This window comes from Chamaea fasciata, unplaced genomic scaffold (genome assembly GCF_029207755.1).
Source record: "Chamaea fasciata isolate MVZ Bird 193981 ecotype frontalis unplaced genomic scaffold, bChaFas1.0.hap1 SCAF_3, whole genome shotgun sequence".
Classification (NCBI taxonomy): Eukaryota; Metazoa; Chordata; class Aves; order Passeriformes; family Sylviidae; genus Chamaea; species Chamaea fasciata.
The window spans coordinates 33,279,230-33,294,487 of NW_027094088.1; the positions used below are offsets into that span (position 1 = coordinate 33,279,230).

Below are 15,258 nucleotides of genomic sequence, written 5' to 3' on the forward strand. Positions count from 1 at the left end.
TCAAAGCAGTTGTGTCAAAAATGAATTTTCCCAGATTTTGCTTCTCAGAGCAGCTGATTTATTTGAATGCGGGATGAGCTTGGGCCAGCATGAGGTGAGACTTACATACAAGGAGCACCAGTCTCAGTGAGACCAACAGGAGCTGCACCCCAGCTTCTGGGACTACAACCTCCTCCTGGAATGTGTCTGCCATTCCAGCAGCAGATATGCTCCCACCCTATGCTGACGTGACCCTTTGTGGTCATTTGCATGCCAAATGTGGATGGGTTTGATAGAAGTGACATACGATTAAGAAGCATTAACATAAAAGTTCTGTCTAGTGAGTGTGAAAGCCAATCTGCTCTAGGAAAAAGTGTGTGCAGGTGTGACTAGAAGTGCCAGAGATGTGATGTTCGCCTCTAAAGTCAGGAGCACACGTGCCTGCAGGTGGTGAATTTTTATGGGGAAAACCAAAACTAGATCGATGAAGATTTATTTTTGTCTCAGGAATAGCATCTTATTATGTAGCTATTTAATGAGTTGTGAGCTAACATGTTTTAACAAATATTTTATTGCTTATTACCTTCACTCCCTTGATGGTAATTTCAAAATCTGACCATTAAAATGGGACTCTTTTCACAACTCTTTGATGATGGCACTCAAAACTGTGCACTTCATCTTTGTGTTTGGATTAGACTTGTAAAGGTGTAAATTATAGAGCTGGCTTTTATAGGCTTTTATTGATCAGGCTGTTTTGTAGAAACCACTGCAGTTCTGAAAGCTTAGCAGTCTAGAACATCTTTCAGCTCTTTTAATTGGGCCACCAGGGTATGGTTAATTTTCAATTTATATTGAGAGTAAGACAAGGTGATGTAATACTTTCTCACTGTACTTGAGTAGCATCGACACTAAAACGCAATGATGTGCATTGTAATTCTCAATACACAACTTGCTTGTTGAAATAGATTGAGAGTTCTGGCTTCACTCACTTTGTAATTTTAGGACAAATTCTGCCTCATACCTCCTGCATGTTCACTGGCTTCCACTGAGACACTAGCTACAACAAGCCAATATTGTTTGGTCAAGTGTAGTTGGAAAATTCATTCAACACACCAGTTGTAGAGCAACCAACAGGCTAATGAATAATGTGCTCATCTTTTGTGTGTTTGCTGACAGGTCAAAGTCATGGTGCGCATTTCTTCCACACTTGCCAGAGACACGTCTGAGTCCAGCTCTTTCCTAAAAGTTGATCCCCGTAAGAAGCAAATCACCCTGTATGACCCATTGGCCTGTGGAGGCCAGAATGCTTTCCAGAAAAGAGGCAGCCAGGTTCCACCCAAGATGTTTGCTTTTGATGCAGTTTTCCCTCAAGATGCATCACAGGTAGGGCCTGTATGATTGGAAGAGTTATCTAAGCAGCAGTGTGCACCAGAGCCAAATTGATTTCTGCTGCAGCAGTATTACTTTCAGTGGACTTATACCAGGACTGAATTTAGTCTGCCATGAAATCATCGATAATGAATTCAGTTTATTAAATTTTAGCTGAATAATGGTGTGCTTTCTTTAATCTGTACTGTAAATAATTTCTCCTGAAATTATACATTCAATAATGTGCTAAATGGTTGCCTAACAGGAAAATCCTCAATATCAACAAGTTACTGTGAATTATAAAATATTATTGTTTGGTGTTTACAGAGATGTGATCAGAACTACAGTTCTCTGATGAAGTTCTCTATTAACCAAGGGATCAAGGATTATTTCTACAGTGTTCTATTGTACAGTTTGCAATAAGAAGATGGGGATTTAAATCCACAAGTCAATTCATGAGTATATATTCAGGTTTTTTGTCTTCATTGGGCTTTGGTTTGATGAACTATGTTACCCAAATGCCATGAGGACAGTAAAAGAGTAAAGTAACATTGCAAAGTATAATTAGAAAACAGTCCTGTAAGGCTGGCTCTGTATTCATAAACCAAACAAGAGCTAGGACACAGGGCCATCTAAAATACTGTCACATAATTGTATCATTAGGTCACTCCCTCACCTAGTCCTGGTCCAAGCAGCTGGCACCTTGCAGATTAATGCCTGGATGCAGTTCAAGGTGAACAGTCCCTTTTTTGCCCCATTTTATTTTCTGTTGTAGAGGTAGTCTAGAAGTAGCCATGAACCAGGGTGAATTTATTTGATGTGTTGTCAAATGCAAAGTGTTTCCCATCAAGGCCTAAACTGTGAATTCTGTTTGAGTTTCATCCACTGTTGTCAAGCAGCTGCTGCAGGTGCACTGTTGACCATTCATCCTGCTTGAACCTTAAATCCAAGAATGCTGGGGGTAAATTTCTGTCTTGCACTTCTTAAAATACTGCTACAGTCTTCAGAATGGAGTCTAGTACTGCAGAATCTGAGAAGACTCATAATAATGTCATGTCACCTAGCTAATTCCAAAGAAGCTGTTTGTTCCCTTTACATTCCTCAGCCATATGGTAGTAGAATTGAACTCAGTCCATAAGTGAGCAAAAAATAGAGCCTGCAAAATTTCCTCAGTGTTGGATTGTTTTTTAATCAAAACTGTGTTTTAAAATCCCTTAAATAAGTAGTTCTAACAAACCAACTCATCCCATTACAATATGCGTATTTTTTTTTAACCCTACAAAGGATGTTGATGCATCAGCAAATGAAACTTACCTGATCCAGACCAAAAGTCCTGCTTCATGTGCTTACACAAGTAATGTCATTCCAATCCACAGCACAGGTCATATGAACAAGACAAGCAGGATTAGATTTCTTGATACTTCAACATGGTATCTGGAGCAGGGAAGACATTACTACCACTTTCTGGTGAAAATAATGATTTTCCTTATTCTTGTTAATGCTTTTGTTTTCTTTCTTTCCTGTTTTTTAATTATTTTTTTTTTCTCCAATACCTGTGAAAGGCTGAAGTATGTGCTGGGACTGTGGCTGAGGTGATCCAGTCTGTGGTCAATGGGGCAGATGGCTGCGTGTTCTGCTTTGGTCATGCCAAGCTTGGTTGGTATTGCTAAATTTCCCTACTGAAACAGTAAAATGAATATTTTTAACCGAGGATTGCTAGTCTGTTAGGTTAAGGAAAACAAACTTTCATTTGTCTGTATGTATTAATTGTATTTTAAGAGTACCTGTGCATGATCTTGTACTACATCTTCACATCTTACTTACACATTTATTCACTTTTCTTATGGTGTAAATATTGGACAGCATGCTCTTTCGAACAAGAGTCACCTTTGAATTATTGCTTCATTTCAGCCCTTAAATATTACAGCAATTTTGTTTTGCATTGTCTTCAGTTATTATTGAACTGTCCAACAGTGATCTACAGTTTTCCAAATGTGCTTGGTGTTGGTGAGGGTTTGCCCAAAATGCCACTTTTATCAAGCTGTGTACTATGAATATTCATTCAAGTACTTGATGTTTGTGATGACACTCTTATGGAGTGTGACTAGGCACTCAAATAGTTTGATTTATACTCTATTTCCTGATTAGACAATTCACTCATTACTGACCTCTTCCTACTGTGTCTCCAACAAATCTTATTCTAATGGTTAACTGAATATTACTGATGGTTCAAAACTCACACTTTGGACATGATTCAATAGCATTTCAGGCATTCATTGAAGGACAATATAAAGGAGAATCATCATCATTAACACACTATTATTTTGAAATAACTGGATTTTGAGAGTAATCATATGTTTTGTTCATGTTTATATAATTGTATTTTGGAAGTACTGTCTCTTGAATGAAGAGGGGTTTGTTGCATGTGTGCAATGATCTCCATTCTTTACTGTCTCAAAGCACCACAGATGTACACATATAACTTAAAAGGATAATTCAGTTTTGCAGGTGGTAAAGAAGATCAGGCTGTATCAGGCCATGATTATCCCAAATTATAGGCAACAAAACTTGAAAGAGCACTGAATGCTGCAATGCAACCAGGTCTGGTACAATGAATGGAGCAGGCTAGTGTTCCAGTTACACCAGAAGGCCCCCCTGGATCAGGCAGGAGTGACACTAGGATGAGCTCTTAGATATTTATCCCCCCTGTGACCTGCCGAAAACAAGATAACAGTCTCTCATGAGTCCTCTCTACATGTCCTTTAGAGGTATCCTAGCTGGGGTTTTGCTGAAGCACGAGTTGAGTCTCTGCAGTTGCTTTGTTAACTGCACCACCACCACTTCACAAACCATGGACCTACCCAGACCTTGACACAGACATGTGCATGGAAATATTTTTTTCACTGATTTTTTTCCACATAGATTCAACATAAGAAATGAAACAAGGTAAAGAAGCCACAAGTTCTTGCCTGAAAGGATGTATACCCTTATAATTTGGCTTATAAATTTAGGAGCTTTAGAAAACATATCTAAAAGCATTATATGTAGTGACACTTAAAGCAGTTTAAGATAGTGGTCTGTGTCTGTTCTTAATCACCCAACTTTTACAGCAAAGACAAGCCAAAGCTATAATTGCAGAATTGAAAAAAACAGGGGATGGTTTTGACCCAGATTAAATATTAATTGCTGTGGACCCACTTCTGCACCAAGTGATCACATATACCTGGTTAGTTTTGGGGTTTTTTTTCTGAATGAAGTTACATCTGTGTGATTCTGGGTCCAGGTTTATGTTAATCGCGACTCAAGCATTTGAAATTTAATCAAGTGTTTTGAAGTGAAGTAGTATTTAAAAAATACCACTCTTACAGTATTCAAAGAGGTTTTTTGAGACCATGACACTCCTACTCAGCTCAATTCCCTCCATGATTTAACCACATCAGAGGCTGCATCATTACAACATGGGGGCCCCTGCAGCACCTTGCCTTGGGAATGGGAGATGTCAGGGGAATGCATGAGGTAATGATTTTTGAAAGAAGAAAAATTTCTTATTTTGAAATAAGATTTCATCCTATTTGTCCACCTGCCTATAATTTCCCATTGCTGACTGTCCTTGTTGTAGTGAAGTTGTTTTCATGAGGCTATGCAGGATAATCTCTCTTGGCAGAAGGCTGTCAAGGTCCTGGGAATGATGATGTATTTTCTTCATCCCCCCATTCCTGACAGGGAAGTCATACACCATGATTGGGAAGGATGATTCCATGCAAAACCTTGGCATAATTCCTTGTGCCATCTCGTGGCTATTCAAGTTGATTAATGAACGCAAAGAGAAGACAGGAGCGCGCTTCTCGGTCCGGATTTCTGCAGTGGAAGTGTGGGGGAAAGAAGAAAATCTGAGAGACCTGTTGTCAGAAGTGGCTACAGGCAGCCTGCAAGATGGCCAGTCCCCAGGTGTCTACCTTTGTGAAGACCCCATTTGTGGCATGCAGGTGAATCCAAGATTAATTTTATCCTGAAACAAGTAGCATGACTTTTTTTTTTTTTTTTTTCCCCCCGGAGCTGTTGAGATGGTTCAAATTCAAGAACTACTCAGAGCATAAAGTTTATAGACTTGAAAGTGTTTACTTTAAAATGTTCGAGAACTTTATGACCTGCAGCTGCAGGGCCATCTGCTCTCCTGGCCTAAATATTTGTACCTCTGGTATAACTGATATTGAGTAAGGGCTTGTGTTTGCAATAAAATGTGAAAACATTCAGTGAAAACAAAAATGCACCTAGTTCTTAAAAAAAATAAAAAAGTGTGATCTCTTTTGTAAAACAACAAGTTAAATATTTACAGTACCACACAAGTTACTGTAGGCTATTAATATGGCTGTTTTTTTCTTTATAAACTACATTATTTATAGCATTTGCATTAGCAGTATTGTAGGGAGCATTAATTGCTACTTATTAATTGCTGCCAAGAAGTAAATTTCTGAGCTGGGCAAGTCAAGAAAAACTCCAACTCTTCTCAGGTTCGGAATTTTCGCAGGAATGAATAACTGGCTCATCTATTTTCTGGGTAGATATGAGAAATTCTCAGCAGCCGTATTTTTTCCCCCTCTCTTGGTTTGAGGGGAAAAGGGACCTATTCTTTCATTTTGCTGTTTGTGAGGGAGTAAATCTGCTTTTTGTATGAGTAGATGAAGAGGGAGAAAAAGAAGGTGATGGAGCTTGAAAACATTCTTTCAACCTGAAATGCAAAGGCTGCTTCGGCCAAGAACCTGCAGAGCCCTGCTTATTCCAGGAATGGGAATGGAGGGAGAAGGGAACAGACCTACAGGGTCATGTAGGCTGTAACCAGCTCCAAGGATCTAGGGATCATGACTCATATCCACACAAGTCATGAACTGTGAGATTTTAAACAGCAAGTAATAAATTTTGTGTCTTATCTCTTTGTGTTTTAAGTTTTTTAGGCATACTTAGGTCATATTTTCCATTCTTTTGCATTCTGCCTAAGGGCTATAAAGTTGTGTTTTGATTTAAAATAACAGTTAGGGTTCTCATTTTCACTTAACTCCTGACTAGTGTTTTATGAAATACCTACTGTATCACAAGAGATCTCACCCTATGGTATCCAGTAACTGGTGCAATCTAATAAATATGAGAGACTTGAGTCTGCACAGTTACCGTTGGGGTGATGGACTCAGTTAGGAATTCGCACATGTACATTGCATGTGTTACATAACTGCGTCACAACCAGCATCTCCTTAGAGCTTAATTCTTTACTAAGGTATTTTAGCACAATAGCAATAATAATAAATATTCCATTATGATAGCTTATTTTCATATAGATACAGACAGTACAGCTATATACAGAATGAATTAATTTAGATCAGCAAAGAAGAGGTAGCTCCATGGGACACCTATGTATCTCTGCAGTGTGAATGACTGGATTAAATTGCAAGGAAAGAAGCCTTTTTATGTGTGCTTACAAGACATTTTGGAGTCATGTGTCATACACCTGAATTCTCCAAATCTTCAGATGAAGGGAGAATATTATATTATAGCTGTACAGATATGCAGAATCAGCAGTGTGTATAGCAAATGAGTGATCACCATATGCCATACTGTCTGTCACTGGACCTTTCCAAGGATGCACATTTTCTTGTTGCTTACATTAGTGAGATCAGCCCACAGACTGGCTTGCCTTCTGCTGGCCTTGTTAACTCCTTCCTGTCCCCTTCCCTCTTTTCTGAGAGAGCTTAGCCTTCAGCTGTGTCACCGAATCCTACACACAGCCTCAGCTTTATCCCTCCTCAGGCTAATCAATGGTTGCAAGGAGAAAACAGTAGTACTGTCTTTTGGAGAACTTAACTGTCAGCTATATTATATAGCAGGGGAACAAACCCCATGACCAGGGAGCTCCTTGCTGTTTTTATGCCAGGCAAGACAAATCTGTCCTATGGGCTGAGGGCCAGTTCTGTGTACTGCCAAACTAATGCCGTCAGATTGCACAGTCACGTGTCCCTTGCACAGACAAACTAGTCTTAGGTGCCATGAAACATGTATGCATTCCTAATGTAGTATCTGTCCTCTATGCTGCCTGTCACTTAGGAGAGTTAAGAGCAGGCTGGTGACAGGGATTGAGGTCCAGCAAATATGAATGTTTGTACATTACCTGCCTTGTTCCATTTAATGGATTGCCCTGGCTTGTGTGCAAGTGCATAATAAACTTGTGGCATGAAGGGGAAATGAAAAGGCTTCTCTTCTGGGCTGTTCCTCATACGCCATAGAGTAGAACACAAACTTCAGTCCTGTTATTTTTGGGATTTAGCTGGGGACTGCTTCCTTCTAACACTTTCTGAAAGGCAACACGTAAGCCCTGCTGTTATCCACCAGCTGTTGAGTTTGGGATTGACATGTCATCTGCAATTTTTTTCCCCACTTCTAGCCATGAGGGCTCCTGGAGGGCATACTACTGCCACTGCCAGTGTCAGGAGGGTTTCATTCCATCGGGTGCCTCCTCCTTTTCAGTCCCAGTAGAAGCCAGTGTATCCACACCATATGTTGATTGTGGGAAGTTGTCCAGTGGTGTTTCCGTGTGGGAATTTCTCAGCAATTTCTCCCTGGTGTTAAATGCAGCTCCAGAACCAGAGCGAGCTCCGTGCCCCTACGGCAGAGAAGGCCGCCTTCTTCCTGGACGCTGCCATCGCCTCCCGCCGCAGCAGCCAGCGGGACTGTGCTGAGGAGGATCACCGCAACTCCCACATGCTCTTCACGCTGCACATCTACCAGTACCGCATGGAGAAGAGCGGAAAAGGCGGAAGTAAGCTGTCCTCTTGCTCGTCTCTGTCTCCTTCAAGCCTGCCTGGAGACTGGCCCTTCAAATGATACTCTTTAGTAGTGAAAGAATTATCCTTTCAGCGTGGAGTGTAGCCATTCATACAAGCAGGCTGTCCATGTTCCTGGTGAAGGCCCACCAAAGGCCATTAAAGGCCACTGGGGACTATTACTATCACTTGTCAGTTTAGTTTCTCTTGTGGAGACACTGGGATTTCTCAGCCCATTGTGGGCCTCTGTATCTGAAAAAAAAAAGGTGCTTTTCAAATTGGCCTTTATTATTACCTTTACAGATAGCGTTGAGGTCACGGATTAAAATATTGTGGTGACTAGAATTCCTTGCCACCCTTATGTTAACTGTTCCTCTTTGGCACCTAAATAGGGCAGTGTGTGTGGAAGCTAATGCTGGCAATCCATAAACTGGGAAGCTGATGTTGACAACCCATAAACTATACCCTTGGTGATATGTGATATTTTAGTTGCTGGCCCAACTATGTGTGCACAAAGGACTCTCATGGTTCTTTGCAAAGGGCCTGGATTTTTCAGATAGGCTTGTTTCCTCTCTTTGGCATGTATGCTTTCACTGGCTTGTGTCTTTGCTTCCATATCCCACTTTTAAATGAGGAAAAGGTGCTTCCATATGTAGTTTTATGTTTCTATAATTTTCAAAACTTTCTTTTTTCTCACATCATTCATATTTTTATTGTATTTGTCTTCTGTTTCAAGTCTCCCAAATTGTTTATGACTGAAGATACACAGAGAGGGGTTTTTGTAAGTAAATTCCAATGATAAAAGGTTTGTATAATATAGGAAGCACCCAGCTGAAAAAGAAAACTCTGACATTAAAATTATTTTTTTTAAATAATCATATTTACAGGGAAGAATATTTGTTTGAAAGATACCGGAGACATCTGCTTCTTTTAATTCATGGGCTTAAGCAATTCTGCAGAAACAGCATATGCTTCAGGTCCTGGCTCTGCATAGGTTTTTGGTAATAAGAAATAGATTACAAGGCATGATGTGTAGTGGGTGATCACCACTGTAGTATTAATGTATAATGTTTAAATGAAGAAAATTTTAATTGACTGTACTTTTAGGGGAAAAAAAACAGAAAGTTGCTCTAAATGGAAATGCGGCTTTCATGTATTTAAGTAATAACCTCTGTGGAATTGGCAGTCAGAAATCTCAATTAACTAAAGGTTTATTAATTAACCACCCTGCGGTGGAAAGGAAGACAGTGAGTACTCAAACAGACTGGTTTATAGGAATAAAATGGCTGATTTTGAGGGAATAATTATTGCAATTATTTAATGCTCCATATTTTTTACTACACAAAAGTACATGAATGCACAGTCCTTTTCTACTACTTTCAAATATCATTAATAAAAGGGAAAATATTATTTTCTTGTGACTATAATTTCAGAAAAAGAAGACATGATCCTGTTGGATTAGAATACAGCATGCTTTGCCTACTGCCTCTAGTTATATCTTTGTCTCGTGGTCATACCTTACTCCTGTCTTCAGGTTCCCATATCTGAGTGGCCTTACAAGCTAGGCAGGGTCAGATCCCACTGATAATTGAATGAGGGGGAATTCCAGCTGCTCAGAAAGGGCGCCTAGTGATTATCACTGTCTCCTGCTGTAATGAAGGACTTCTCAGAAAAAAACCATGAAGATAGTAGAGATATATAGATTCCAGTAACAGGATTAAAAAAGGATAGGAAGAAAGGGGGGGAAAAAAGAAACCCAGCTTCTAAAGGATAAGAGATTAAAGGGCTGGCTAACATGTGATTTTGGTAAAAAATTACTGTTAGAATAAGGCATTGGTACTGTACTTACCTCCTTGTTAGATTCATTACCAGGAATGTCATGAAGCAGGCTTAGCACCATTGAAATAAATGTCACTGTGGCAGAACTGGATCACTGTCATTTTTCAACTGTCAGCTCTGCAAAGTCTCTGTGACCACAGACAAAAAAGTGTTAAGATGTTCCAATTCTCTTCTCTATAGTAGCCAGGCACATTAGTGGACAACTTGCCTAACAAATAATTTTATTTTCAGATTAATTAAGTGGATCTATAATCTTAAAAATATTATTTCAACATGTAAATTAAATAAGAAAGAAAAATAAAGTTATTTTATTCTAGATTTCCTCAAGTTGTGTAATAGGAGTGTATGTGGAAACAATATGACAGCTTTTGAAAGGTAGTGATTTCTTCCATTCTTTTGTTTCCCTGACATCTGGTAATCTTAGCAAAGGAAATATTTACTATATATGATTCAGCAAAGTCACCTACAGTCATTTGCAGTAGCAACTAAATGCATTTCTTTTTTTTCTAAATAAATGTTTGGGAGACACTCAAGTAAGGAATTCCAGCCTTCTGAGAATAGCAATGTTAGAAGACTCAGGGACTCTTTAAGAGTTTTAAGGACTCTTAGAGGGGAGACAAAGGTCCTCCATGATCAGTTCAGGTGCAGGTCCCTTACCGGTTCCCCAAGGCCACCTAATTTTCTGCAGTCAGTGCAGGAGCCCGGAGTGTCTGTGGATACTTTCTTGTATCATAGAAGTCATGTTGCCTACCACCTGACAGAGCTGAAGAACTAACAGGACTTTAAATCAGCAGAAGCCACTGTATTTTAACAATTGTTGACAGAGACACTGTAATTGACAGTGATATAGAGATATAGAGACACTAATATTTTTGGAATATGATTCACAAATCCCATAGGACGTCTTCTGTCTTTGTTCATCTTCTCTCTTTTTTCTTACCAAATGTGCAAGTTGAGATCCTGTGTCAAAATGGCTGTGAATTAATTTGCATAGAGGTAAACTCAGATGTGAAAGTATTTCTGCTGCTGTTTAAGGTGTTTTTGTGTCCTCATATATTGCTATTACCTCTCTCTTCCAACCTAGTGATTCTGTTCTGTTCTGTACCTATTGAGTTAAGATCCTAGAAATACATGCCTTTTACATGTAGGAAAATGCCTTTTCCTACAGACTGATTTTAAGCTAACTCTTGAGAATGGGGAGGAGTGGTCCAAGATCAGATGCAAAAAACTCAGCTAAGAAATTTTCTTGAGATTGTAGAGAGCTAAAAGCACTTCTGTGAAGTCCACATAGTTCCCATCCTGGATTCATAAGGAACCACAGACTTTTAAAGAGAGCAAATGTTTGTTAATCTTGGTGTTTCAATGGTAGCATCTTGTCACTCTGGAAGTCGTGTGTTGATGCAGAGTAAACAAGAAAAAACCATAAAGATCTATTGCCAGTTTTACAGAAACTGTTCTTAGAACAGAGGTGCTACTTCACAATCCATCTTGGAAAATTTTTCTTAGCTGAAATGATACTGTGAAAGTATATAGACTTGAAGAAAAGTTGAACATCCAGAGATGCCACAGTGTTTTCTTAAGATTCAGGATGGGAAAAAGAAGAGAAGTATTCTTGCTTACTAAGCAGGAATTCCCAGCCTGTAGTTTTCCAGACAGAGAAACAGTAGTGACAGAGACAGAAGCAGAGCCAACTCAGGTACAGGCTAATAGAGCTATATGTAAAGAAATGTAGTCACATTGGTGACTCTCACAGAGTTAAGCCTGCAGGAGCGAGTGAATACTCAGCAATTTTTAAGCAGGTCTGGAGCAGACAGCAATGTGCAGCCATAAAGGCTGACAGTGTGTTAGCAGGACCCCTACAGCCGTGTCTGATAACAGGAATTAGGGAAGGCTCCTGGGCTGTTCCCTCTTCACGAGTCGTGGTGAGTCTTTTGCTTTCCTGGGAAGCTGCTTTAGGAGGCCCACACTAACTGTCTGCTTTCTTTGTTTATGGCAGTGTCTGGAGGTCGCAGCCGCTTGCACCTCATTGACCTGGGCAGCTGCGTGAAAGTGCTCAGCAAAAACCGCGAGGGAAGCTCTGGCCTCTGCCTCTCCTTGCCAGCGCTGGGCAATGTCATCCTGGCCCTTGTCAATGGAAGCAAACACATCCCCTACAAGTAAGTGGTTGTCTGGGTTGTGCCTAATGAGAGGATGCTTGAAAGCAGTTTGTCTGTCCGGGTCTGAGGCAGATTTGGGTAAGGAGGAAAACAGTCTGCTGGGGTCGATGCAGCCCTCTTGAGCCATGGCAAAAGCTGCCTGAGGTTCAGTGACACCTTCCCTGACCTTACACCTGGTAGCTACACTGTGTTTGACAAATAGGTTTCAAAGGAAGAAGCCTGCTGAAATTTGACCCAGGTGGCTGAAAGGGCTTAAGATTTTAAGTTCAACACATTAGGGTTTTGTTTTCTGTTCCAAGATTTTTTTAATGTTTCAAAGCATGTGAGAGCATTTCATATTTGTTCCAAGGAGAGGAGCATAGCTGCCATAATGTAGTGCTGTAGAGAAAATTATCTTGCTGTCCATTGTATGGAATTTACTTTCTTGGAAATATATGTCACAATGAGCATTCATGTTTGTCATGAGATTCCTTCTGTGATCTAAGGTTACTTTGCGGGGTTTTTTTGCATGGTTTGAATCTCACTGTCAGCTTTTCATATGCAAAAAAAAGAAGTACACTGTATTTGCCACAGTAAACCAGTGGCCTTTGCTACTGCAGGTGTCTTCTGGGAAACAAGGGGAATTTCTCACCTAGTGGGTATTCCTTGTGCTCATTTCTTGTCATCACTGCCTCTTCCTATGTGTCATGTGTGCAGGTCTGGGAGGAAGCTTGGATTCACTTCCTGGCCCAGGGAGTCACACTGCCGTCCTATTGAGAAGTTTCTGATTTTGTGGGTGGTGTTGCTTTTCTCCAGCCTAGACCCTAGGGAGTAGCAACTAGCATCATGGGAATGGCTTCCAGCAGCATCTTGTAATCAAACTGCCAGTGAATGTCATCATTCATGAAGGACAGGTGTATGACATCGGGAGTTAGGAGCAACAGGATGACAGGGAGAATGAACTAAGTCATCCACAGAACAATATTTCAGTCCATGCATTTTACCCTTTTTAGCATTTAAAAGGCTGCAAACATGATTATTTACACATGTTCATTCAAGATTGCTTCTTTGTTTTCGTCTTCATTATGGCAAGTAAAAATGAATTGATATTGGTTATAATTCTATTTCTCTTTCAACCTTTAGTTTCAAATATTATTTCGTAGTCTGGACCTAAAACATTCTTTCTAAAAATATTCCCAATCCTGGAGCTCAATCAGGCGAGAATTCAGTTAATGACTAACCAAATTTCTATGTAAAAATAGAAAATAAATGAATAAATATTCATTAAATGTTTTGTGGATCATGCACCTCGTCATAGCATGAAAATAGTTTGAATTCTGCATTTCACAAAGTGTAACTCAGGCAATGCTTATCAAAAACCTGTCTTCCTTCCTGCTGGATTTTATGAATTGAAGAGAAGGTCACTGGTAGAAATACAAAAGATAATGTTAGCAATGCTTGCTTGGCTAGAACTAAACATACAAAGAGTAGTTACCAAATACAACAATTGTCTTTCCAGCCAATAACTGACCAGGAGAAAAGCATTACCAAACACGTCTTCTAATTGCTGTGTGTTCAGTTCTCTTCTTGCTGTTGCACTTCTGAGCCTACACAGCCAGAGATGTCAGCATATTTTCTCGTCAATGTCTGTACTGCTGAAAGAAGATCAAAGCTCTCTTCAGGCCACAATCCCCTCTTTAGTTCACTCCTAGTAAGAATTCTTCCTATAAGAAATTATAGAGTGTAGAGAAGTGGTTGGTCATCTGCAAATCAGAGTCAATGTCCTGTTTCTAAGAGGACTTCTAAAATATAATTTGAAAAATATACTGGCATATTCTGGAGCAAAGCTTTTCTTCCTCTTGCTGAGAAGAATCCAGAAGACTTTTTCTCTCATATGTGGTTTATTCCTGAGCAATGGAAAAAAGAGTTTTGGTGGCTGCATGAGCACAGAGACCATTAGCTCAGTGATCCAGCAGTGCATGTGTGTCCCGCTCCTCGCTGGAGATGAGAGGAAGATGGATCTGGATGTGTGAGTGCTGCATTGAGGAAAAGGCCCAGAACCCCACAGACAGAGATGATATGTGTTCAGTGGCACCTCTTGCTTAGAGCAGTGACTAGCCTCTCTAACTGGGGTAATTCCCCTTTCTCTAGGGGGTGTTCTCTTTCACTGTTTAGTATAAAATTGTATTTTTAACTGCCTTTTTTGAGTGGGACCAAAGGAAAACAATGGAAGCGTGACAGCTTTGCACATTGTGTGTGGTCTCAGTAAATTTCCATAGAGCAGCAGACAAAATGAAACATCTTTTCTGTATCTGAGTTATTAAACAGCCATTAAGTATTTTATAGCAGCCTGTCAGTAGGCACTGCATGGCTTCCTGGGAACCTGGAAACTCACAATACATAGTTTTTCTCTGACTGCAAAAATTTGGTTCTCTAAACTCTGAGAGGCTGCAGGCTCTTAAATTTGCTTCAGTTTTGTATCCAGCATTACCTCCACAGGTAGTAGTTGTAAGGAAAAGCTTGTTCAGATTCATCGCTGGTGTGAGCAGATGCCACTGCATTGCCTTCAGTGGTCTCTGTGTTTGTGCCAGGGATGAATTTGCCTCCACCTGCAGTCTCTATGAGAAACACATGCTGTTTTTCAGCACATGTTGCTTTTCTTTAATTTTTGCCCATAAGGCTAAGCCTTGGAAACCATTCAGTTGGAATCTTTCTCCCTTGGGAAGAGCCCCCCATACACTCCCATTTTGGGAAAAGTAACAAAGATTTATACTGGCTTTAGCAGGAACTTGTTTTCTGAAGTCGTAAGAAAGTAATGTAGAAATTCTCAGATGTCAAATAAGGTGGTTTGATATGGTTTGGAGGCTCTTGTCTTGTTTTCGAGTCAAATTTCACATGGGTCAGAAGATGGGACAAGAATCCCTACACTGGCAAACACTTGCAGCTAATGAGTGACCAGACTGTGATTTCCGGGAGTTTGTATGTTTCATACATATACTTTTAATCTCTCTCTAATCTCTCAGTGTCACTATTACTGTCACTATTTCCAGACCTATTTTGAACCTTAGTGAGCACACTGTAATGTCATGGTATGAACCACTGAGTTCTTCCAGCTCAGTGTCATATAT

At 40.0% G+C, this 15,258-nt stretch overlaps 1 protein-coding gene across 1 annotated transcript in view; it reads left to right on the plus strand.

Moving 5' to 3' along the window:
• Nucleotides 1-15,258, plus strand: part of KIF26B (kinesin family member 26B) — a 212,871-nt gene that overhangs the window by 148,855 nt on the left and 48,758 nt on the right. Inside the window, exons 5-9 of the mRNA XM_066180297.1 lie at nucleotides 1,156-1,362; nucleotides 2,910-3,003; nucleotides 5,071-5,333; nucleotides 7,969-8,152; nucleotides 11,992-12,151. Of these exons, the coding sequence (XP_066036394.1) occupies nucleotides 1,156-1,362; nucleotides 2,910-3,003; nucleotides 5,071-5,333; nucleotides 7,969-8,152; nucleotides 11,992-12,151 (908 nt within the window). The remainder of the gene's footprint in view (nucleotides 1-1,155; nucleotides 1,363-2,909; nucleotides 3,004-5,070; nucleotides 5,334-7,968; nucleotides 8,153-11,991; nucleotides 12,152-15,258) is intronic.